The sequence below is a fragment of the Papio anubis genome, chromosome 6 (genome assembly GCF_008728515.1).
Source record: "Papio anubis isolate 15944 chromosome 6, Panubis1.0, whole genome shotgun sequence".
NCBI lineage: Eukaryota > Metazoa > Chordata > Mammalia > Primates > Cercopithecidae > Papio > Papio anubis.
Window position 1 is genome coordinate 140,378,180 of NC_044981.1, and position 24,317 is coordinate 140,402,496.

At 40.0% G+C, this 24,317-nt stretch overlaps 1 protein-coding gene across 1 annotated transcript; it reads right to left on the bottom strand.

Moving 5' to 3' along the window:
• Positions 1 to 1,622: 1,622 nt before the first annotated feature.
• On the bottom strand, positions 1,623 to 23,244 carry SMPDL3A (sphingomyelin phosphodiesterase acid like 3A). Its single transcript, XM_003898237.5, has 8 exons — positions 21,407 to 23,244; positions 15,348 to 15,561; positions 14,263 to 14,407; positions 9,510 to 9,606; positions 7,087 to 7,256; positions 5,806 to 5,986; positions 4,541 to 4,665; positions 1,623 to 2,261 (listed from the first exon to the last, which is right to left on the bottom strand). Exons 1-8 carry the CDS (start codon positions 21,516 to 21,518, stop codon positions 1,944 to 1,946), a joined length of 1,362 nt encoding a protein of 453 aa, XP_003898286.1. The 5' UTR covers positions 21,519 to 23,244; the 3' UTR covers positions 1,623 to 1,943.
• Between the last annotated feature and the right edge of the window lie 1,073 nt (positions 23,245 to 24,317).

Here is a 24,317-nt window from a genome sequence, read left to right on the forward strand (position 1 = left end):
TATTTCTAAATAACTAAAATAGTATAATTGGATTGTTTGTAACACAAAGGATAAATGCTTGAGGGTATAGATACCCCATTTTTCATGATGTGATTATTACGCATTGCATGCCTGTATCAAAATATCTCATGTACCCCATAGATATATACACCTACTAAGTACTCATAAAAATTAAAAATTAAAAAAATGTATGAATACACAATCTAGTCATTTGAATATACCAACTTTAAATATAATTGCAGGCATGAAGTTTTCTAAATGATGTGACTATTTTATAACGCATTTTTGCTTTGCTTCAGCATTCTCACTTTTAAAACTAATTTATGTGTTGAAACCTAAAAAGTAAAAATTTTAAAAGAAAGTTTACCTAATGAATCATGATTGTTTCTTAGATATGATATCTTTGTTTTATAATACTTATTTTATTAGCTCTCTGGAAATCAGGATAATTTGGTTTCATTATTATGCAATGTTACATCTAAAAGACATTTTAATATACGAAGTCAAGCCAGTCATAAGGATGATGAGTTCCATTCTCCTCAATCTAAGGTTGTTCATTTTATGTCTTGACAAAGACTCTCTCTTTTGACCAAAACTTTAGTCAGGCTCCTCCAATTCCTCTGCTTGATTAGGCCAACACTGGGCTTCCTTCTTTGTTCTTGTAGGATCCAGTTTGAGCAAGAATCCTGTTAAGTTGGCTTAGGGAGAATGCCCCACCCTTGGTATCTGACCACCCTTGATACCCTATCACACTGGCCTGCCTTCAGCAATAATCCTATCAAGTTGGTATAGCCAGAAACCTCTTACCTTTGATGTTTTTTCGTCCTGGTAATTTTCCATTCACTAATCCCCGCCCTGCTCCTTGGTTATAAATCCCCACTCAGCCTTGTTGAAGTCAGAACTGAGTCCACTGTCTCTCCCTCACTGTGAGATTCCATTGCAGTGGTCCCTATACCTCTCACTGGGGTCTACCTTGGATAACGTCTGCCTTAACATCTTTAACAAGTGTCATGATGAGTTTTTTTTTTTTCTTTAACAGTCTTCTCCAGTATGCCAAAAAATTGGGATATACAATCTTCTCTTCCTTTAAATCCCCCAGTCCCTCCCACTCTCCCCTCCATTTCTACTTTAATTCTCCTACTTAACCTGAAAGCAGAAAACAGCTTGAGCCATTGGAGAGTCCTAAAAACAATCCCATTAAATAAAAGGCTCATTTTTGTCCTGTCTTGGAATACTGTGACAAAGAAAATGCCACCACTGCAATCTAGGATGTTTCTTTGAAAAAAACTCATAGCTTTCAATTCATTTCAACAATTATTTACTAGGTACCAGGCACTAGACTAGGACCAGGCCTTATGTTAGTACTACAGTTGCAATAAGTATGTGTGACATTCTCATCCTTAAAAGTTAGCAATGCCAAAGACTCACAGAATGAAGAAAGCTAGGCAATACATGCCCTGTGATGTTTGAGCATGGTCCTAATGATCATGGTATTTTCCCAAGAGTAGATAGTGCATGTAAACAGTGGTAATCTCTGTATACATATGAGAGGTAAACAACTTGGACCTCAGTTAACACACAGATTTTAACTAAAATTATCATGTTAAGAAAACTTCATCGCATTTAGAGATAAAGAATTTGCTTTATTGTATAAATGACAATTTCAACAAGGGTATAAATTAGGTATAATTATATAAACTGAATATTTACATCCAATTTACATCCATTGTTCTATTAATGAGCAGCTTTAATATATAATACAATTCAGAATGATAAAGATATCTACATTTAGGTATCAAAAAAAAAAAGAAAGAAAGAAAGAAAGAAAGCAAAGACAAGAAGTCTACTTGCCTACTCAGTAATTAACAAAGATTTATGTAAAATTCCCACAAATTGATCTCAGAATCAGAGCAGCATTTTCTATTAACAAAAACTGTGAAATACTAGTAACTGTGCTTTATATAAAGCTGTTTGAGGCAATCTACATAGGAAATATTATCAAGATTCATAATTGCACAAATCTGAAAGGCCTTACATGTCTTATCACATATTACGCTGCTGTCATAACTCACAAAGAAGTAATTGTAGTATTTTATAAACTGCTTACTGTCTATGATTGCAAATTGTTTAGCTAATCCGTATAAACTTTCCGGCTGCAAATCTTCAATGTCATAGGTCTGGGTCAGGATATACTCCAGCTTCCAGATGGACTCTCCCTTTAGATTCGCCTCTGTCAGATTCAAGTAATACTGCAACATATCCTGTAGTTAAGAACAGTAACGAAACCTGGTTCACTTTTTGGCACATAAGGCATTGGACAACAAGAAGTGTTCATGTTTACATTTCTGTGACATTTCAGGCTGGGCGCTGTGGCTCATGCCTATAATCCCAGCACTTTGAGGGGCTGTGGCGGGTGGGTTACCTGAGGTCAGGAGTTTGAGACCAGCTTGACCAACATGGTGAAACCCCATCTCTACTAAAAATACACACACACACACATAAATTAGCCGGGCATGGTGGTGGGTGCCTGTAATCCCAGCTACTCAGGAGGCTGGGGCAGAAGAATTGCTGGAATCCGGGAGGCAGAGGTGGTGGTAAACCGAGATTATGAGATTGCGCCACTGCACTCCAGCCTGGGTGACAGCAAGACTTCGAAGAAGGGAAGGGAAGGGAAGGGAAGGGGAGGGGAGGAGAGGGGAGGGGAGGGAAGGGAAGGGAAGGGAAGGGAAGGGAAAAAGGAAAGGAAAAAGGAAAGGAAATCTGTGGCTACTTTGGTAGCTTGAAATTGTCCATGATGTGAGTATTTCTGTCATGAATATTGGCAAACACTACAAATTAAGGCACTTTTCCCCTCAGTGAACCAGTTGTTAAACAATTGTCAGTACTCCAGTATATGTGTGGTAATCTAGGCTTTATATCTAAACAAAGATAAATATTTGGAATGTGCATACTTACATTTTTGGCTTTTTCAAAAAAATGGAGTCTTACTATATACATAGTTGTATTTTAAGAAATTATTTAGAAATTATACAAGAAATTATTTTTATATTTTTAGAAATTATTTAGTGCTATATCAGGAGAATATTCCCACATCGGTACATATGTACACATGTGGGAAGATTCTCCTGATATAGCACTAAATAATTTCTAAATTATTTATTATACAGCGGGGTCTGAACCTCAGATGCTGTGTATTAGATACATAAACATATATATAGATGGATATATACATGTGTGTGTGGATGTATATATCTGAGGTTCAGATCCCAAATTAGGCAACTGAAAGTTGTAGAAAAAATTCTTTTGGAATAATTTATCACACAATTGTTTCATTTCCCCAGACCAGATTTCTGCCACTGTACCTCCTCCCTCTGTTATTCCAAGGAATAACAGAACCATCACCTATTTAAATTCATCTAGAAAAAAAAAAAAAGCAGTTATACCAATAATGGCTTTAACTGAAGTGAATTATTTTGAAATTATGTTTCTAGAAAGGGGAAGTTACCCAAACTGAAGTACCCATAAGCTAAATGGCCAGTCTTTTGTGCTAAATTGTTCTAAAGCAGGGAGCCATGAAGCTGCTCCAAAGAGCTTTTGTCCTAAATATCCAATTCAATTTTTTTTCCTTTAAAAGAATTTTTTGGGTGGGCCCAGTGGCTCACATCTGTAATACCAGCAATTTGGAAGGCCAGTGTGGGAAGATCACTTGAGCCCAAGAGTTCGAGACCAGCCTGGACAACACAGGGAGACCTCCATCTCTACAATAAGAATATAAAAATTAGCTGGGCATGGTGGTGCATGACTGTAGTCCTGCCTACGTGGGAAGCTGAGGTGGCAGGATCACTTTAGCCCAGGAGTTTGAGGCTGCTGTAAGCTATGATCACACTACTACACTTCAGCCTGGGTAACAGAACACGAACTTGAAAATAAAATCTTGTTTGTTAACATTTATTAAGCATTTAGTATGAGCCAAACCTGGGTTACAAAACAAGAACAAGAAAATAGAATCTTGTTTAACATTTATTAAGCATTTAGTATAAGCCAAGCATTTTTCTAAGTGCTTTACATAGATTTGTTCATGCAATCGTCATAGCAACTTAGTGAATTAAATAATATTTTAATTCCCATTTCATGGAGAAATACACTGGGACACAGAGAAGTTTAGAAATAATGGTTCATGAGAGGGAATGGTAACAGAGCCTACACTCTTCTTGATACTTATATTCCGGAGAAGAAGAATGAACATGGTTTAGTGAAACAGTATGTATACAAGTCCACAAACCTGGCACTAACCAATGAAAGCATCTAAATAAATGTGAAGTCCTTAGAAGAAGAGAAACAGCCTTCCAAAGACTAACTTCATCAGCTCACACTTAGTAAGTCCTGGTAACATTGCAAGTATAAAAAAGAAGAAGGATGCAAGGAGATTTCAACATAAAATACATCTCACATGACTGTCCTGAGAAAAATTCAACTAAACTAATGAAAACTACAAAGATATGCATAAATATGGGGTCAGCTCTGAAATCTGCCAACTTACCAATAATTTATAATCACGAGGATCATACTGAAATAGTCTGATACCAGGATTGTTGGTCTGTTTTTCTAAAACACTCTTCACTGGTGTAACAGCAGGAGCCACAAACAAAGAATTTACTGGACTTCCTGAACAAAACATATGCACATAAACAAACATTTTTAAATAATAGAGTTTAATTATATTAAAAATATAAACAGGCTCCAGATTAAGAGATCAACAGACAAAGCCAAGTGATATGTGATCATTGATGGATACTGACTTGAAACAACTATAAAGAGACAATTTTGAGAAAATAGCGGTATTTTTGTTACTGATACCAGATAATTATTGTTGATTTTGTTAAGTAAGTTTGTGGTTATGTAAATTATCCGTATATTTTAGCAATGAATATAGAATATGTAGTGCTGAAATAGATCCAGTGTTTGAGATTCACTTTCAAATACTCCAGCAAGAAAATTAAAAGAATATAAGGCCAGGTGCGGTAGCTCAGGCCTGTAATCCCAGCACTTTGGGAGGCCGAGGCAGGCAGATCACTAGGTCAAGAGATCAAGACCTTCCTGGCCAACATGATGAAATTAGCTGGACATGGTGACACACATGTAGTCCCAGCTACTCAGGAGGCTGAGGCAGGATAATCGCTTGAACCAGGGAGGCGGAGGTTGCAATGAGCCGAGATCACAGGGTGCATTCCAGCCTGGCAACAGAGCGAGACTCCGTCTCAAAAAAGAAAAGTGAAAAATCTTGATAGATGTTGAATTTGAGTGATGAGTACATGGGGGTTTGTTTGTATCCTTCTCTCTGCTTATATGTGTATCAATAAGAACTTGCAAGTAAGAGCTTAATATATTTTATTTTAAGCTGTTGTGTAAATTGTGCTTTGCTTTCTAAATTCTGAGAAATAAAACAAGTAACATCAAAAGAAACTTGAGTGTAGCAGTTAAAATAGAGTGATATTTCTTTAAACTCGAAGATTCAAAAGAAAATTTGAGTGAGCTGAGGGTTTCTGTGGCTTTTGTGTTGACAGCAGATAAATAACGCTGGCCCCGTGGAGCTAACAGGAGCTTATGTTGAAGAAATCCAGCTGCAGGCCTAATGTTATGATTTGGACACTCATCATACAACCATTGAGGATAATTCAGAAAAGGCTAGCGCTGGCAGATTTTTAAATAAAATGTTTAATTTACTCAATCAGCAAATTGACTAGATATTCACCGCTTTGCTCTAGACTCTTAGACTGGGGAGATGCAAACACAGCATTACATTACCTTTTTTATCTGAAAGAACCATAATGCTGTCTCGGTGAGTGTGTCCATAAAATTGCCCTGCAATGACGTCACTGTATTTTCGAAAAATATCTATCAATTTCTCATTATAGTATTCTCTGATTGCTGTGATGTTCTGTGAATACGGCAGATACCCCACTGGAACATGTGCTATGATGTACACCTGGAAAAAGAAACACAAGGAGGCCTCATGAGAATCTTTCTGCACATTCGTCACAACCAAATGACATTTGGATACCCAAGATTGAAAGTATATTAATTAAAATTTACAAAGCAAATATGTCGTCTCTTCTATTTATAACAAAAAGACAAAATTATAAAACTATTAAGGTCACTCTATCTGCACACTCTTGATGATATAAGGCAACTGTGACTTCAGTCACAATGTTTTGAACTGGCCTCTTTTTATACCAGTAGATGTCTACTAATCCTAAAAGCAGTAAAAGCAAGACAAAATAAAACTTGCAATGCAAGGTGACTCAGGCCTGTAATCCCAGCACTTTGGGATGCCAAAGCAGAGTTCGAGCCGCCCAGAGTTTGAGACCAGCCTGAGCAACATGGTGAAATCTCGTCTCTACAAAAAATAACAGAAAAAAAATGAGCTTGGTGTGGTGGCGTGCACCTGTAGTCTCACCTACTCAGGTTGCTGAGGTGGAAGAAACACTGGAGCCCAGGAGGTTGAAGCTGCAGTGAGCCATGATCGCACCACTGCACTCTAGCCTGGGCAACAGAGTGAGATCCCTGTCTCTTTAAAAAAAAAAAAAAAAAATTAAAACTAAAATGAGTTGGCCAGGCATAGTGGCTCACACCTGTAATCCCAGCACTTTGGAAGGCCGAGATGGGTGGATCACCTAGGTCAGTAGTTCAAGACCAACCTGGCCAACATGGTAAAACCCCGTCTCTACTAAAAATACAAAAATTAGCCAGATGTGGTGATGGGTGCCTGTAATTCCAGCTACTGGGAAGGCTGAGGCAGGAGAATCGCTTGCACCTGGGAGGCAGAGGTTGCAGTGAGCCAAGACCACGCCATTACACTCCAGTCTGGGCGACAGAGTGAGACTCCATCTCAAAATAAAAAAAATAAAAAAAAAAAAAAAAAAAAGAAAGAAAGAAAGAAAATCCATGAGTTACAAAGTGTTTATGAAAAAAAAAAATCTTCAAATTCTAATACTTTTATTGACACTGGAGTCCACCCCAAGTTTAATAAACATACACATTTTGCCTTCTGTTTATTCCCAGATTGTTTTGGTCTATGGGATCTACCTTCTCCTTATTCCACTGAGAGCTGTTCAGTGTACTTTCTAGCCATTCAAACTGGTTGGCTGGGTCGGTCTTGTTCAGTGTCATTATATTCGGGCTGTAGTACAAGTTTGTGTTTAGACTGATGATCCTAAGGTTTGGATTAGTTGTAACTTTCTGTGAATAAAAACCGCCTATAAAAACAATTTTAAAACACATTTAGGAAGACATACACATACACACACACACATTGTGAAAGCAAATTCCTGAGGTTTACAATCCAGTCAGGAGGTTGGTGCTTATTTCCCATTGCTTAGTTTGCACATAGATAGGCTGTCATTAGATCAGAATCAGATTTAACAAGCATTTACTGAAAACCTGCTATGGTGCCAGGCCCGGTGCTGTCACTTCCAACATATTGAGATAACAACAGTTGTATCCAATATTCACATGAAAAGATAAATAAGTGTTTGGGCAGTAAAGTAATGAGATTGAATTTTATGAAAGAATGATTTACACATCAACTTCTACTTTTGTGATTAGGGGTTTAAGATGAGAGACATTGTGAAATATAAAATCCAAAAAAATGGTAACACATATGGATCTTGCTAGAGACTACTTGGAAAAAAAAGTCAGACAAACCACAGCTGCTACAATCTCGGGGGAGAAGAAGTTTAAAGGCATCACTCCACCCATGCCTCTGAACCACTGGTGATGGGACACCCAAGGGTCTGCTGCAATGGCACTTTCAGAGCTAGGCACTAAGATCTGGCTCAGCTTTCTTTGCCCCGAGCCTACTCACTACGCACGGCTTTCCCTAGCTTTCAATCATGATTGATCACTGCCCCTTTAATTTTCTCTATTCTTTCTTGTAGTCATAACACCTTATTATTTTTACTACGGTATTAGCAGGGCAGTTGGGTTGGAATTTGTCAGAAGTTATTTTTGAGAAGCTGCCTTTCATGTCCTAGGAGGAGAAAATGACAACAGGTCTCACGAGGGCCTCTGGGATGACAAAGTTTGAGGCCCCTCATGCAGGGCATCTCGGCTCCAAATCACTTTTGCCTTTAAGACTTTCTCAGGATGCCTTCTACGACTTTTAACTTAATATTATACTCCAGTGTTTAACTGGAGCTTTGAGGGCTATCATTGGAATGGATATTATTATGAAACTCATATGGTTTTTTCTTAGGGCCTTGCATTCCACTTCTCAGCTTTTTTCTGCCTCCCCTGCTTTATGCTGAGTCTTCTTAGAAGGCAGAGCATTTCTTTAGGAATCTTGATCATTCTTTATGGCTCTCCCTTCAACCTGCACAAGCTCTCCATGTGTCTTGTAGGATGTGAAGTATAAGACTAGACATAGGCCGGGCATGGTGGCTCATGACTATAATCCCAGCACTTTGGGAGGCCAAGGCAGGTGGATCTCCTGAGGTCAGAAGTTCGAGACCAGCCTGACCAACATAGTGAAACCCTATCTCTACTAAAAATACAAAAATTAGCCAGGTTTGGTGGTGGGTGCCTGTAATCCCAGCTACTCAGGAGGCTGCGGCAGGAGAATTGCTTGAACCCAGGAGGCAGAGGTTGCAGTGAGCCAAGACCGCACCATTGCACTCTAGCCTGGGCAATGAGTGAAACTCCATCTAAAAAAAAAAAAAAAGACTAGATATAGTTCCCTAGATTAATCAGAACCATAGTCTAATTCTAATCTATCATGTCTCAAATTCATAAATACTATGATTTGCTGCATGCTAGCAAAAACAATAAAAAAAATAGTGGCAAAAGCCAAAGGGTTAACAAAAATACTGAAAGAAGTGTTTTAACCGAGAGAAATCTCGCCATTAACTTAATATTGTCTCAACATTCTAAAAACACCAAAGTCTTAGTTTAACAGCTGGGCACCTCAGTTAAGCTCACGAAATGTCAGGGATTTACATAACGATGTGTCAAGAGCCACTGAAGCAGAGGGCCTTTAGACATGACCCAGGGAAGGCCTTACTATGCACTAATTATGCATTACTTTCCCAAGCACCTCAAAGTCCATGTTAGAAGCTTAATTATCCTCACTTTACCAGCTGTTTGTTTTATACAACTGTGCTGCTTTGTTAGAAGTTAGTGTCCATTCTCTTTTCTCAATCAATTTTCCAATTAGAAACATATACTTTTATTTACATTGAAATCCCAAGTTCAGCTTTTGCTCCACCGGGAACATACCTACCTAATTAAAAGCAGAAGAAGAAAAAAAGAGTAGAAGAAGAACAGGAAGAGCTCCCTGCAAGATAAACAGGTTCGTGACCTGTGTCACAGGCAGCATTACTACTCACTGTCCCCCACAAAAACTGGGGGCTGCGCTCCAGAATTGGCACACTCAAGCAAACATTAACAATTTAAGTCTAAATAACATGAATAAAAACTGAGGCAAAATAGGAATAAGTAAGTCTTTCACTTACCTTTCCTTAAAGTACTAATAGCTTCTTCATCTAGCCATGGTTTCCAGAGGTTTGCTACTGCGTTGTACACTTTACTGGTGACTACAGGCAGTTGATCCTGGCCACAAACAATATAATCCACCATTGAAATTTAAAGATACACAGCTGAATTAATGTAAACACTACCTGAGCACTGACTACTATGTTAGGCATCCAGAGATGCAAGGATGATTATTAGATAGATTTCATCTTCAAGGAATTATAACTTAGTTGGAGACTGGGGGACAAAATGTAACCACTTGACTATAAGACAATGTGCTGGGCACTACCCAGAGGTCTGGGAGCCTAGAAGCAAGAACAATCAAGTGTAGCCAAGGGCCAGGTGCAGTGGCTCATGCCTATAATCCCAGCACTTTTGGGAGGCCGAGGCAGGCAGATCACTTGAGGTCAGAAGTTCAAGAAGTGCCTGGCCAATATGGTGAAACCCCATCTCTACTACAAATACAAAAATTAGCCAGGCGTGGTGGTGAGTACCCATAATCACAGCTACTCGGGAGGCTGAGGCAGGAAAATCACTGGAACTCACGAGGCGAAGGTTGCAGTGAGCCAAGATCGCACCACTGCACTTTAGCTTCGGCAACTGACTGAGGCTCTGGCTCAAAAAACAAACAAACAAACAAACAAAAGTGTAGCCCAGGGAATTAGAGTAGAGAGTGAAGAGACCATTTAAACCAGGCCTTACATAAGGATTTTATCAACTTAACAAAAGGGCATCAAAGCAAATTCAGTGGCCCAGATACAAACACAGGCATAGGCACAGGCACAGGCACGGAGTCCCATAGGTGTGTACCATGTACAGAGAAAAGCTCATGCTTTAGCATAGCGAGGATATAGGAAGGATGTGGGAGTGTGCTCATTAAAGAGACGCCAAAGGCAGGTTTGAGCCTGTACGTGCATTGCCTGATGCAGCATGCTGAGGGAACAAGAAAACACCATGTTTTAGAATTTAACAAAGTCTTCTGAACTGTTCAAATTATTATAAGCTTCTTAACTTTTTGAAGAAAGATTTACAACCACATGCTTTTGATGTGGATAAGTCTCTTTATGGCAGCATAAATTATATCAAAATATTTTGATATTTTAAATAATACATTTTAAGTATAAAACATTTTTATTATCATAAAGTGTCTTCAGGATGACATAATCTCTAGTGTAGAAGTAAATGGGGACCCTCGCCTGGGGGAAAACAAACAAAACTTTAAGAAAGTAAATACTGAAGCAGGGAATGGTGATTCATGCCTATATTCCCAGCACTTTGAGAGGCTGAGGCAGAAGGATAGCTTGAGCCCCAGAGGTCGAGGCTGCATTTATCTATGCTTGTGCCACTGAACTGCACTCCAGCCTGGGTGACAGAAAAAGACCCTGTCTCAAAAAAACAAAAAACAAAAAACAAAAAAAGGTAAATACTGAATAAAAACCCAGAAATCATTTGTGAATTGGATAACTGTTTTTAATTTTGTTTTTAAAAAAGTATGTTAAATGACTGAAGCCCCTTCTTCACTCTTTTCATTTACTTCTGTACATTGGTAAAATAGACCAATTTCTGAGAGGAGTTTATCAAAAGTTATTTTTCAAGAAGATGCCCAAGTCATAGTAGTTCTTGATGCATGCATCTAATACATGATGAATGTATAGATACATCCAGGGCAAGTAATAACCAAAAGACTTGTTTTAATTGGACTAAACATGTATTTTCAGTTTGTATCCAAGATCAGGGTCACCTGTCTAAGAATTACACAACAGCTTAGGCCAATCTAGATTCTCATTAAAAATTGGTATGCATCATTATCATCATATAATAAAAAGCCATAAAGTCTTGGCCATAAAGTCTTGTTTACTTTGGGATGGATGCCAAGTATGGTATGGTGATGGAAAAGCTTAGAATTATGGAAAAATCACTTTAGACTTTCTTCTCTATTTTAAAAATGAGAAATACAAGCACCAGAGAAGTTAGACGGCTGGTCCAGGTATAGGTGGTCAGTCTCAGGGCGGGTCTAAATCCCATGATCACTCTCACAGCCAGTTGTCTATTGCTACATGTTTCCTTCCCAATCCTTTTTGGCTGTGACATAACCACTGCTGAGAAATGAAGCCTAATGGAAAGTGACCCACCCACAAATTCAGTGGCACCAGTCTTGCCAGTGTAGGAGTAAATGGGGACTCTTCCTTGGGTGGCAACAGGAAGAATTCTCCAGGCTGTCCACACTGATACCTACTTCTGGTGTCATGGGTGGGGACATGCATCTGTATATGTATATTATGTAGCTATGCTGCATGAACATGGGATTTCAGTGGGAAAACAGCACTTATGAAATGTATTTGTTTCTAACATTCTCCAGAGTTAGATCTCAGACATCAGCCTCTAGGAAAACTTGTTGTGGAGCTTTCATGTTACATTTGACATTTCCAAAACTGTGAGGTGGAAAGATGGTAGTGGAATAACAGAAAGAACATTTTTAGATACAAGACCATAAGCTAGAAAGAGAAAAAAAAAATTAACTGTTAAAGGTATGTAGGCTGCCCAATTTACCCTAGCTGTATATATTAATATAATAGGATATGTTATAGAAGTTAGGTAGCATTTCTGTCTTTGAATTGTAAGATTTGACTTGACAAAAAGAGGACAGACATAAAAATAAAATGAAACAAATCCTCAAAGGAGTTACAAACATGTATCCCCTGTCACCACTTAATGTGACAATCACCACAAGTCCACTTACTGAGGGCTTATGCTGTGGCAGATAGTAAGCTATGCCCTTTTCATATCACCAATGCTCACAAAAACTTTACAAGGTAGGTACTATGGCTTCTATTTACAAATGAGTGATCTCTGCATCAGCGATGTTAAGTGAATCACCCAAGTTGGCCAAGCTATTAAAAGCAGGGCTGGGAGGGAGGTGTGGTGGCGGGAGGGAGGGGGTGGAAGGCAGGGCTGGTTAAAGATTTACATTCTAGTGACTATGACTCTAACCCCTGTGTTTTCCAATATTCCAGCCTTCCTGCCACCTAAGACATATAAACACAATGTGTGTGACCTTGGGCTGCTGGAACTCATTTGTTCCCAAGCCTCTGCACTGGGTGGTCTAATATCTCAACAGGAACAAAAGCTGTTTGTTTTTGCTGACTCAAAAAGACTCACATATTACTCATCTCAAGACAGTAGGCCAGGGCCAAGAAGTCACTTGAAACCTCAGCTTGTTCTAGAATACAACTCGTCAAAATTACTGTATTTAGGTTTGACTAACTAAAAATAATCAAAACCCCCATTCAGCATTCATTTGACATGAGATGGAAGATATTCTAAGCAAACAGAAAAATGTGGACACAGAGAGGCGTGAAAGTACATATGTTTGGGAAACATTACGTATGTTAGTCAGGCAAGAGCAAGAGATGTGCAAAAGGATGTTGTTTTAAGTGAACACAGATCTGAAGTAAAAAGATCTAGAGTTTGGGCTCTGCTCGCAATGGATTTTGAGCACTTGAACAAGTAATTCACATTTCTGAGCCTTCATTTTCTCACCTACAAAATGAAGGGTAGGTCTAGATCAGGGGTCAGCAAACTTTTTCTATCCATTTCAACTGCTCTGTTCTGAAACATGAAGCAATCAAAGGCAACGTAGAATGAATGGAAACATAGCTGTGTTCCAATAAAACTTTATTTACAAAATCAAGCAACAGGCTGAATTTGTACCACAGGAGACAATTTCCAAGCCCTGGACTAAACAAAAATCGCTGGGTACAAATCTAAAATTTTACACTACTACAACAGGATGCTGTAAACAGGACTGTTATCTGGCTGTTATGCACAGGTCGGTTCTCAAATAAAAACCTGTTGGAGCCAGGGGTATCTAGGCATTAAATGCTCTGAACACGGTCTCTGCTTTGAATCATGTCTTTTTTTTTTTTTTTTTTTTTTTTTTGAGACGGAGTCTCGCTGTGTCACCCAGGCTGGAGTGCAGTGGCACGATCTCGGCTCACTGCAAGCTCCACCTCCCGGGTTTACGCCATTCTCCTGCCTCAGCCTCCGAGTAGCTGGGACTACAGGCGCCCGCCACCACGCCCGGCTAGTTTTTTGTATTTTTAGTAGAGACGGGGTTTCACCATGTTAGCCAGGATGGTCTCGATCTCCTGACCTCGTGATCCACCCGCCTCGGCCTCCCAAAGTGCTGGGATTACAGGGTTGAGCCACCGCGCCCGGCCTGAATCATGTCTTAATTAGATAAACTAGACTTGAACATAGACCTCCTTCCTCTTTGCTTCTTATGGTAATTTGTAATGTTTTTGTTTTTATTTATAGTCTAGCTTAGATCAGGGTATGCACATCTTTGCAGGCCTAATAAGAATTCTGGAAAAAGTAAATATTTATCAATATTAACCTTACTTGCTAACCTTGTCATGGACATGCAAATGAACATTCAAAAGAAAAGAGAAATTGAAGAAGATTATGAAGGAAAACATAAATTAATAATCCACAAACTGGATAATTTGCTTCTGAAAAGTCACTATTAGTATAACTTCTCATGAAATATTAAAATAATCCTTATACAGTCCCCAAAGTACTTGTCTTTGCCTTTCTTGATGGTTAGGATTAAGACCACATTCTCCCTCTATAAGACCCACTCCCATGCCCTATCACTAGCTAGTTATTGTCACAATTTTGACACTACTAATAGGAACAATTATTTAAGCACTTCTGAAAGTTTATTAAATTTACCTGTGGCCAATAGTCATGATTACCCAGTGCAGGGAAAACCTGGAGATTTGGAAAGAGACTCTGGATGGTGATTGTCATATTAGCGATCACATTTATAACAGTATCTGTTGAGAGTTCAGGTACAGGAACATGAGGTGGGCTATCCCTGAAAAAGAGACAGATTGTAAAGAACAAAATCAGTTTCATAAAGAGTTACTAGACTTATGCATGATGCCTTGCTATACCTATTATTGCAGACTTCCATTTTAAAACAGCAGATTACAGCTAAAGAGTTGATAGACTACTCTTCACCTACCTCTTCCCTACAGAGAATCCTATAAAAGAAAATTAACAAAATAAAATACAAAAATTAAGCTGGGAATCCCAGTCTATTTCACTACCTGACTGAAGATTTATAAGAGGCTAAAAACTGCAATAATTAAAAGCAGATGCCAATTGAACCAGAGCCCAAATGCCTATTTCAAATCCCAGTTTTGCCAATTACCAACTGCGTATACTCAGGTAGGTTACTTAGATGTTCAGTGCCTTCATTTCCTCATCTGCAAAATGGGAATAATAATACCCATTGTAAAAATTAAATAAGTTACAATGTATAAGTTAATTAAAACAGTGCCAAGCCCGAAGTAAATACTCTACAAATATTAGTTACGGTCATTATTCCAGATAAAGAAATATGGGCCTCTTCACTCTATAATGATGAAGGGAACCAGTTAGTTATACTGCCAGAAGATGATGCTTTACAAAATTGTCATGACAGGTAAACTTCCATTATTGTCTTTCGTCTTTGGTAATTTCATGAAGACCTAGTATCAACATCTCAAGATATTGATGCAAGTATGCTGTTTATGGATTCATCTCTTAGTTAACACTGACATATTTCTGAAATCTGTATTCCAGAAAAAAAAAAAAAAAACTTCTAAAATTGTTCTTACTTCTATTAATGTTGATTCGTTTGACCTAGAGTTTTTTAACTCAAATAACTCTTAAAATGTAACTAATCTTCTTATGGAATTCAGCACTCTTATGAAGCTTAGGACACTGTAAATAAATATTGAGTAATTAATGGTACTTATATAATCACTTACCCTGTCCATATCATGAAAGACGCTTCTTGTCCAGAATTTTTAATAAAATCAAATGCTGACAAAATAAGTTGATATGGAGAATCACACAGAACATCTCCAAAAGGGCCAGGGTTGGAGGCATTTGCACCTTTAGATGAAGCACACACTTTTGTGTGGTCATCTGTGATGTGGTAAGTAGGGTCTAAGTGTAAGTCAGTCACATGCCAAAACTGTCCTGTTGATTAGACAAAAAACGCAGATAAATCTACTTGTTCTCCTTTGGAATTCTCATATAAATATTTATAATAAGACTAGAGACGGTTGTTCCTCCCTGTGATGGAGGAAAGTCTTGGTAATTTAAATGTTCATGCGCCTTGAAGTTAAATACAATCCTTCTCTGTGAGAAGATGAGCTTCAAGGAACTGCAGGAACAATTTACTACTTAAGTGTGTCAGAACTGATGAGCTCAGGCCAGGCGAGGTTCCTCATGCCTGTAATCCCAGCACTTTGGGAGGCTGAAGCAGGCAGATCACTTGAGGTCAGGAGTTCGAGACCAGCCTGGCCAATATGGGGAAACCCTATCTCTACCAAAAATATAAAAAAATTAGCCGAGTGTGGTGGTACACACCTGTAATCTCAGCTGCTCAGGAGGCTGAGGTGGGAGAATCGCTTAAACCCGGGAAGCAGAAGTTGCGGTGAGCTGAGATCGTGCCACTGCACTCCAGCCTGGGCGACAGAGCAAGACTCCGTTTCAAAAAAAAGAATGGATGAGCTCAGTATTAGTATCAGCATGATAACTGAACAAAGAGTATTTAGCAAAGCTATGTTTCCATAATAAAATGTATGAAAGTATCCTTTGGAGAGGCCAATGATGACATCATCTTGTGTCTTAAGAGTGTGTCTCCTTTAAGAATTTAAGATTTCACAAATTATTTACATTCTTCTTGTAGAAAAATTGACATATAAATATGTTGTCGTTTGTTAAGGTTACACAGTGAGTAAGCAGACAGCAGAACCAGGAACTATCTATCACTCTTACTTTCTTGTAAACCTTGCCTCTGAACATTAATTCAAAGAACATAAATCTCTAATACAAGCTTTAAGCCAAAAATAGGAATTCCCAAAGGTTCTTAAAAGCTATTTAATAGAGGTACATCTTCTGTTATACACTCGTATAAAATGTTAATAAGGGAAGCAACTGTTTAAAAGGATGCTTCCATTGGGTTTTTAGGAAGCAGCCAGGCCCATTTAATAGCATCCTTACTTGGAAATCATCTTAAGAAAGTTTTCTTTTTTTTTTTTTTTTTTGAGATGGAGTCTCCTACTGTCTCCTGGGCTGGAGTGCAATGGCGCAGTCTTGGTTCACTGCCACCTCCACCTCCCGGGTTCAAGCGATTCTTCCACCTCAGCCTTCTGAGTAGCTGGGATTACAGGTGTGTGCCACCACACCCGGTTATTTTTTTGTATTTTTAGTAGAGACGGGGTTTCACCATGTTAGCCAGGATGGTCTTGATTTCCTGACCTCCTGATCTGCCTGCCTTGGATTCCCAAAGTGCTGGGATTACAGGCGTAAGCCACCGCGCCCGGCCAAGAAAGTTTCCTTTATTAAAGGTAATACTAGAACAAATAATCACAGTGGTATCTCTCTTTATTAAGTATTTGCTATGTGCCAGGCACTGTGATAAGCAATTTAAATATATTATGTCATTTGATTCTCAAAACTACTCTCTGAACTGGGAATTATCTCATTTTAGAATTGAAAAACCAGTGCTGGGTCAAATAGAAAATTTGTTAAAGTATACACAGCAAATAAATCTGAACTCCCATACTGACGGGCCTCCAAGTTTGTTTATACATCATTTACATATATACTCAATGATCCTTATAGACCATGTTTAAATTGTTCTAATAGATTTTTTTCCACACTTTTGAGTTTTCGAGTTTACTCTGATTATGACTAGAAACACATCAGAAGTGACAAAGTAGCATGTACTGCACCAGAAGCACAGAGCAAACAGGTAGGATGCAAACTTTAAACTATACCAATATGATACAACTGAATTAAACCCAAAGCTGGGATAATAAGGTAAAACAGTTGATATGTTAAGGTAAAAGGGGTGAGTTATCTTTTGGTTGTTGTTTCTTCTCAACATAATTGTCATTATAATTTTATAACACATTTATGTTCACAATTAAGAAATGGTAGACAAAACATCCAAAAGAAAGTAGTAGTATGGTCAATTACTTGGTACTTAGTCATTAGTTGAAAATATCTTCCAAAAGCAATTTTATTTTATTCCATAATGCAGAAAATACCCCAATCTTTACTTCCATCTTATATATACTTTACCTAGCGCAAAAAGTAAAGATGGAAAATAGCTCAGAGTCATCCCAGAGAATCGTTTTAATGTGAACATGTATTTGTATTATCTCGAGAATGTAAGGGTATAATAAATGAACATGAAACAATACAGTGTCGTGGTTAAGAGTGGAGACCAGAGTCAGACTGTTTGACTTCCAACCCAAGCTCCACCACCCACTAATCTAGCTGTATGATCTTGGCCTATTTCATTGATGAAATGGGAATAATAATAGTGCCTACTGTGAGGGTTAAGTGACTTAGCAGAAGTAAAGCCCTTAGAAGGTATATGGCACCAAGTAAGCTCAATGTTAGTTTTACTGTTTTTGTTTTGTTTTGTTTTGTTTTTAACTTCAAACCCCATTTCCAAGTAATACTTAAAATTCAAGTACTTATTACATGTTTAGTACTATTTTTTATGCTTCACATGTATGAACTCATTATTATGTATACTCCATTTTACAGATAAGAAACTGAAGCACATAGAGATTAAATTCAAGTTACATGCATCATCTTCAACAGAGCTAAACTATGAATTCAGAAAATCTGACTCCAGAGTCCACATTGCCCTTATCCACATACAATTCCTCTCTGTGTTTTCATCTCCAGTCTCACCTGCCTCACATGAAAACAGATAATGATGCCGGGCACTCATGCCTGTAATCTCAGCACTTTGGAAGGCTGAGGCAGGAGGATTGCTTGAGTTCAGGATTTTGAGACCAGCCTGGACAACATGGTGAAACCCCATGCCTACAAAAAAATGCAAAAATTAGGAAGGATCTCTTGAGCCAGGGAGATTGAGGGTGTAGTGAGCCAAGATTGGGCCACAGCACTCCAACCTGGGTGACAGAGACCCTGTCTCAAAAAAAAAAAAAAAAAAAAAAGGAAGAAGAAGAAAGAAAGCCAATAATGACAATATCTACACACCAGATACTGTGAAGATTAGGGGAAAAAAAGACTATAAAAATATTCAGTATCTGTTTCAGTAAACCCAAACCTGAAATGCATTAAGAGGACACTCCTCTGATATAATTTAGTACCTAGATTTATATTTCCAGCACCTAGAATATGCAATGACTTATAGTTGCCCTTCAACAAATATTCTTTAATTTACATATGATGACATTTAGGCAAAGGCAAATTTCATGATATCCTCAAGATCATATGATGACTCAGTAATGAAAGCTTAACTGGAACCAGTCTCTCCAGACTTTCGGTCTAGTGATCTTTCTACTGCATGGCATTGCCAGACAGATAAATTAGGGGATAGTCATTTAAATTCACTGAAAGATGTCTTTAAATAGAAGACAAGAACAGAGATCTGACAGGTTCTTAACCTGGGACTCATGAATAATGAACATCTGGAAGTCTCATCTCCCTCCCCTAACGAAACTGTATAAAAAAATGAGTGTGCATGAGTGTTTCCACTGTCTGGCCTGTGGCAGAGCTCACACTGCAAACCATGTTTCTAGTTCAAAGTCCAAAGTTCTTTTTACTACACCACGTTTTCCTGTCCTGCAAACCATCTTTAAAACGATTTCCAAAAATATGTGTGTTCAACATATCTGGAAAGACTTCCAAAATTATACCAGAAAATCTTTTAATCTAAAGAAAATATTATAACTTCTCCTCAAGAACCCAATGAACCATAGTTCAGACATAATTCAGCTCGCCTTATTCCTTATTTTAACAGTTTGAACACTCAGCAGTATATGAATGGTTGAAGTATGGCTGCTGGGATTGGCCAAACTTAGCTATTGTTACCAGTGAATACTCTTAAGTTAGGTTTTCAGTCTCATCTGACTATTAAGCTAGGTTACAGTTCATTCACAAGGATTCAAATATAGAAGTAAGGAGTCCTTCTCAGGCCGTATTTAGTTTGCTTTAACAGTACCAGTCAAGCCAGTCCCAGCCTACTAAATCTAAAGAACTGTAGCCAAAAACACACACGTGAAGCTTCCTAGGACTTTTGTCCTCCGACCACCAGGACTTGAGAGGGCAGAAAGCTTAAGACTGGGAACTTAAAAGCAAAAACACATAACAAGCAAGCCGTAGCCAGACAGGGTGTTGAAAGGAAGTCTGAGCATTTGGGGCTGAGAGGAGGCGGCAGGGGAGTTGTCACATCAAGTGGAAAATATGCAAAATACTACAAACAAGGAGAATTGTGAAACTGCTGAGTGAATACTTCAGACCTTTGAACTCCAGTGATTCCAGTAACACTTCAGACCTTTGAACTCCAGTAATCCCTCTTCCTTCCCCTTCAGTATGTGGGGATTCAACCTTGCAGCTTCCCATCCAAAACGGAGGTGTGAAGACTCACATAGTCCCCAGAAAGCGCTCCTTGAGGCCTCCTTAAAACACAGGTGAATTTGCCATTGTGTGGCCTCAAGCAACCGGAGACATTTTATTTCAAAATCCTAACCGGTCACATAATTAAAGTAACACAAGCTAAGCTGTAATAAAAGCAGAAACCAGTATACATAAACATTTTGGGGAAATTTCTTGTAATGACTGACATTTGCCACAGTTGGGAAACCAGATTTACAATTTTTGCTTCAGACCTCCTGACAGCTGAGTGATGAGGACTTGGCCTTCAAAGAGAAGATATTTGCCCTACAGATTTCCCAAGTCCTGAGAAAGCACAGAGGGAGCAAAGAGAGAGGTTTCAGCACTAGTTGCTGCCACCGAGTCTCAGCGACAACTCTCCCCCCAAAGAAAACAGAACTCCACTTCTCTAATTTTGTTTTTCCTCCAACAGTGCAATTATTTTTAAAGGGAGTTGAGGAGGTGTGAGCACCTTGATTTTTGAAACTGGAGGCTCAGATGGCATTGTACAATCTCCCATCAAAATGTATCTATTCTGGGCCAGTGAGTCTCAAACTTAGCCGAATGGAAGGAATCATGCGGAGGGTTAAACAGCTACTGTGGAACCCCAACGTCGGCGGTTCAGATTCAGTAGGTCTGGGATGGGCTAGAAATTTGCAATGCTAACAAGCTCAGGTGCGGCGGGTGCTGCCACCGGTCCAGGGCCACACTTAGAGAATCACTACTGTAACAGGCACTGTGTTAAGTGTTGGGAGTGAATAAAATGGGTCCCGGCCGCAGGTGGACATCCAGGTGAAATGAAGTCCCCGTGAGTTCCACGGTTGACTAAGGGGCGAGTCTACACCGAGGGTGCTTTCGCGCTCTAGCTGGGTGAGCGGCACAAAAAGCCACCGATCTCGGTCGAGCAAGACATAAGATAGTCTGAGTCACGCTGAAATTTACATCCCTGAGCTGAGGGGGAAACTACAGTCCCCCTCCATTCAGGACTGATTCGGGGCCCCTTGAAGTGCTGGACATCCGACTCCCAGCTTCCTCTTCCCTTGAGTCCCGCAGCTTTTCCTTCCTTCCCCAAGGAGCAAACCAACTGAGATGCAGGATGTAAACAAAAGCCAGGCTGTTGAAATCCGGCCGACGCGCCCTTGGAGCGCCCCCACCGGCGCTGGCATTTCCCCCCGCCCAGCCCCGGTCTTCCGGCTGGACGCCCTAACGCTCTAGTCCCTTGGTCGCCTTCCCCGCGCCCAGCAGCCGTAGTGAACGCCGGATGCGTCAGGGCCCCGGCTAGCCCGAGCCTCTGCCGGGGGCAGCTGCCCTCCCGCACTTTCTCCGGCTGTGCGCAGGCGCCGTCGCTCCCCGCTCTCGGCTCTGGCTGGGAAGAGAAGGGTAGCGGACAACTCACCTACAGCCGGAGGAGGATTCCTGCTGCCTGCAGGCGCCACGGGCAGCCCGAGGCCGGAGAGGCAGTGCCAGGCAGTCAGCAGGCAGCAGACAAGCGCGTGCAGCAGCGCCATGGAGGACCGCGGGGCTGACCCGGAGGCTCGGGCTGTCCCGCAGCTCCACTCGGACCGTCAGGCCTGAGGGTGAGGAGGAGTCAGAAGACGGCTGCGGGTATAGACGCCCGACTGATCACGTGCAAAGACAAATTCCGCAGCGAGTCAGTTCGCCTGGCCTTCAGCTGCTGTTTAGCGATGATCTGTTCTCGTATTTCTTAGCGTCGGTGTTTGGCCTAGGAAGGAATGTTCTTGTAGAAGCTCAAATTCAGGCTCGTGTATCAGTGGTGCAGTTGATGTCAAACACTGACACACTGGTGCTTGGGGATAGAGAAAGACATTCAATTTGATGAAAGCCAGAAGGAGGGAGAGCAAGATCTCTCAAATTCGTCTGTAAAAAGGAAAAAGTGGGGAGTTTTTATACTGCTGGAGAATAAGAGAGGGGGAGTTTCAAATAATCCAGGGGAAAAGTCTGTTTCTTCAGTCTCAGATAATACCTTGAGCAATTAGACGTCCAGGTATCCGCAGCTGGTTGCAAAGCCCTTCGAGGTATTCATCCCTTCTGCAAACATTTTTGTGACCCTGAAGTTACCTCTTTGTTCTTGACGAGGAAGCAGTATATCAACAGTTTATAATTATATTATGGAAACAAGGAGAATATTGGGCAAAAAGCTAGTGGTTAAAATGTGCAAACAAGCAGGAGCCTGATCAGAATTTTCATTATTTCAGTCACTAAAAAAAATGCTGCGGTGCTGAAATCTCAACGATCCTGGTTCCCTTCTTGGGCCAACCTACCCCAGCTTTAACAGGGAGGGCTCCTCAGTAGAGGTGATGCAGAGAGAGCCCTGAAGTATCATGATTTACAGGAAATCAGCAAAAGTTCTGGATACCGCAGTGGATCTGGAATTGTTATCTCTGGACTGGGAACATCAGCACCACCTGGGAACTCTAGTTAGAAATGCAAATTCCCAGGCACCACCCTAAATCTGTTGATTCAGCAACTTGCTGGAGCCCAGCAGTTTGTGTTTTCACAAGCATTTCAAGTCATGTTAAAGTGATTGTGATGTTTGAAAACCAATGCTCAAAGATACCCCTTTTTTTGTTTTGTTTTGTTTTGTTTTTTAAACTGCCGGGAAGAGAAGGGTCTTAGAATTAGAACATGTCTGAAAATCATACTTTATGCATTCTAGAGATGCATGGAAATCATAAGTAGAGGTGGTTGATTTGATGCTTCCAAGGAACTTTTTTGAATATACTTCTGGCAAAGAAGTGTACAAAGGAGTAAGCAAAGATGATGAATAATCCCGAAACTGCTGGATTCTGTGTTCTATGTTCCTTCTCACCATTTATGAGAACGGTGATCGCTTGGAGATGACAAGCTAATAATTTAAATTTATAGGGCGTGGAATTCCTTTACAGAAGAAAATGCTTTCCATAATTACTAACCTCAAAAAAGATGTTGTAGAGTGTATTTCTTTCCCATCATAGAAAGCTTTGTTTTCTATCCCATGTAACTTAATGGGAGCATGTCTCATGAAAGGGGTTTTGAAGTGGGAAGCAAGGTGCTTCCATTTTCTGTTTTGTAAACCAAAAATAAAATTTGAAGGCCCCTCACAACCATCTGAATGGGCGACCATCTGAATGGACTCTCTCCCCAGCCAGGGCACCCTAAAATTTAACGTGAAAGACTGGTTCAGGCCATAAAAAGGGGGCTGGGGGTTTGGACATACCTAATTAACATCAACACAAACCTTAAGTCTGACAAGACACATTTAAGATCTGTTTCTCTAAAGCCTGCTACCTGACGGCTTCATCTGGGTGATAAAATCTAGGTCTCACAACCTCTTATAACCCAGACAGCCTTTCTATTGATAATAACTTTTTCAATCAACCAATTGACAATCAGGACATGTTTAAATCTACCTGTGATCTGGAAACACCCACCCCCTGCCCAGCTTCAAGTTGTCCTGCCCTTCTAGATCTAACCAATGTAAAATCTTACACGTACTGATTGCTGTTTTATGTCTGCCTAAAATGTATGAAAGCAAGCTGTACCCTGACCACCTTGGGCACATGTCAGGACCTCCTGAGACTGTGTCACTGGCCCATCCTTAACCTTGCCAAAGTAAACTTTCTAAATTGATTGAGACCTGTCTCAGGTACTTTCGGTTTACAGTTTCAAGTCCTGCCAGGGCAGCCCAAGTCCTTTTGGGCTGATTCAGCTTTTGGATGATTCCAAAGTTTGCAGGAACCGGAGTGCATTCCAGTGGTGGACAAGATGGTCCTTGGAGTGTCTCAGTTCACAACCTCTAGAGTATGGGAGAAAATGGAGCCAGAAAAAAATGGTGAGCTGGCGAGAGAAAACAACTGTAAGGATTAACAAAACGACTTAGAGAAGTTTTTAGTCCAAACATTTGAAAGCTAGGAAAAGGATAAATTATAAAAATAGCTCTTTTCACTCCTTTTTTTCCAATTTCAATATTCTTTACTGGAAGTAACTGGTTGCGAAATAGTTTCTCAGTAAGCATAAAACAAGGCATACACATTTTGAAACTTTTGTTTGTTTGTTTGTTTTTTGTTTTTTTTTGTTTTGTTTGAGACGGGGTCTCGCTCTGTCACCCAGGCTGGAGTGCAGTGGCCGGATCTCAGCTCACTGCAAGCTCCGCCTCCCGGGCTCATGTCATTCTCCTGCCTCAGCCTCCCGAGTAGCTGGGACTACAGGCGCCCGCCACCTCGCCCGGCTAGTTTTTTGTATTTTTTAGTAGAGACGGGGTTTCACCGGGTTCGCCAGGATGGTCTCGATCTCCTGACCTTGTGATC

Coding starts and splice junctions, on each gene's coding strand:
- SMPDL3A (XM_003898237.5), bottom strand. CDS start 21,518: ATGGCGCTGCTGCACGCGCTTGTCTGCTGCCTGCTGACTGCCTGGCAC. Junction 14,408..15,347: donor TCTTTCATGATATGGACAGG/GTAAGTGATTAT, acceptor TCTCTTTTTCAG/GGATAGCCCACCTCATGTTC. Junction 7,257..9,509: donor TATTAGTACTTTAAGGAAAG/GTAAGTGAAAGA, acceptor TTGTTTTTATAG/GCGGTTTTTATTCACAGAAA.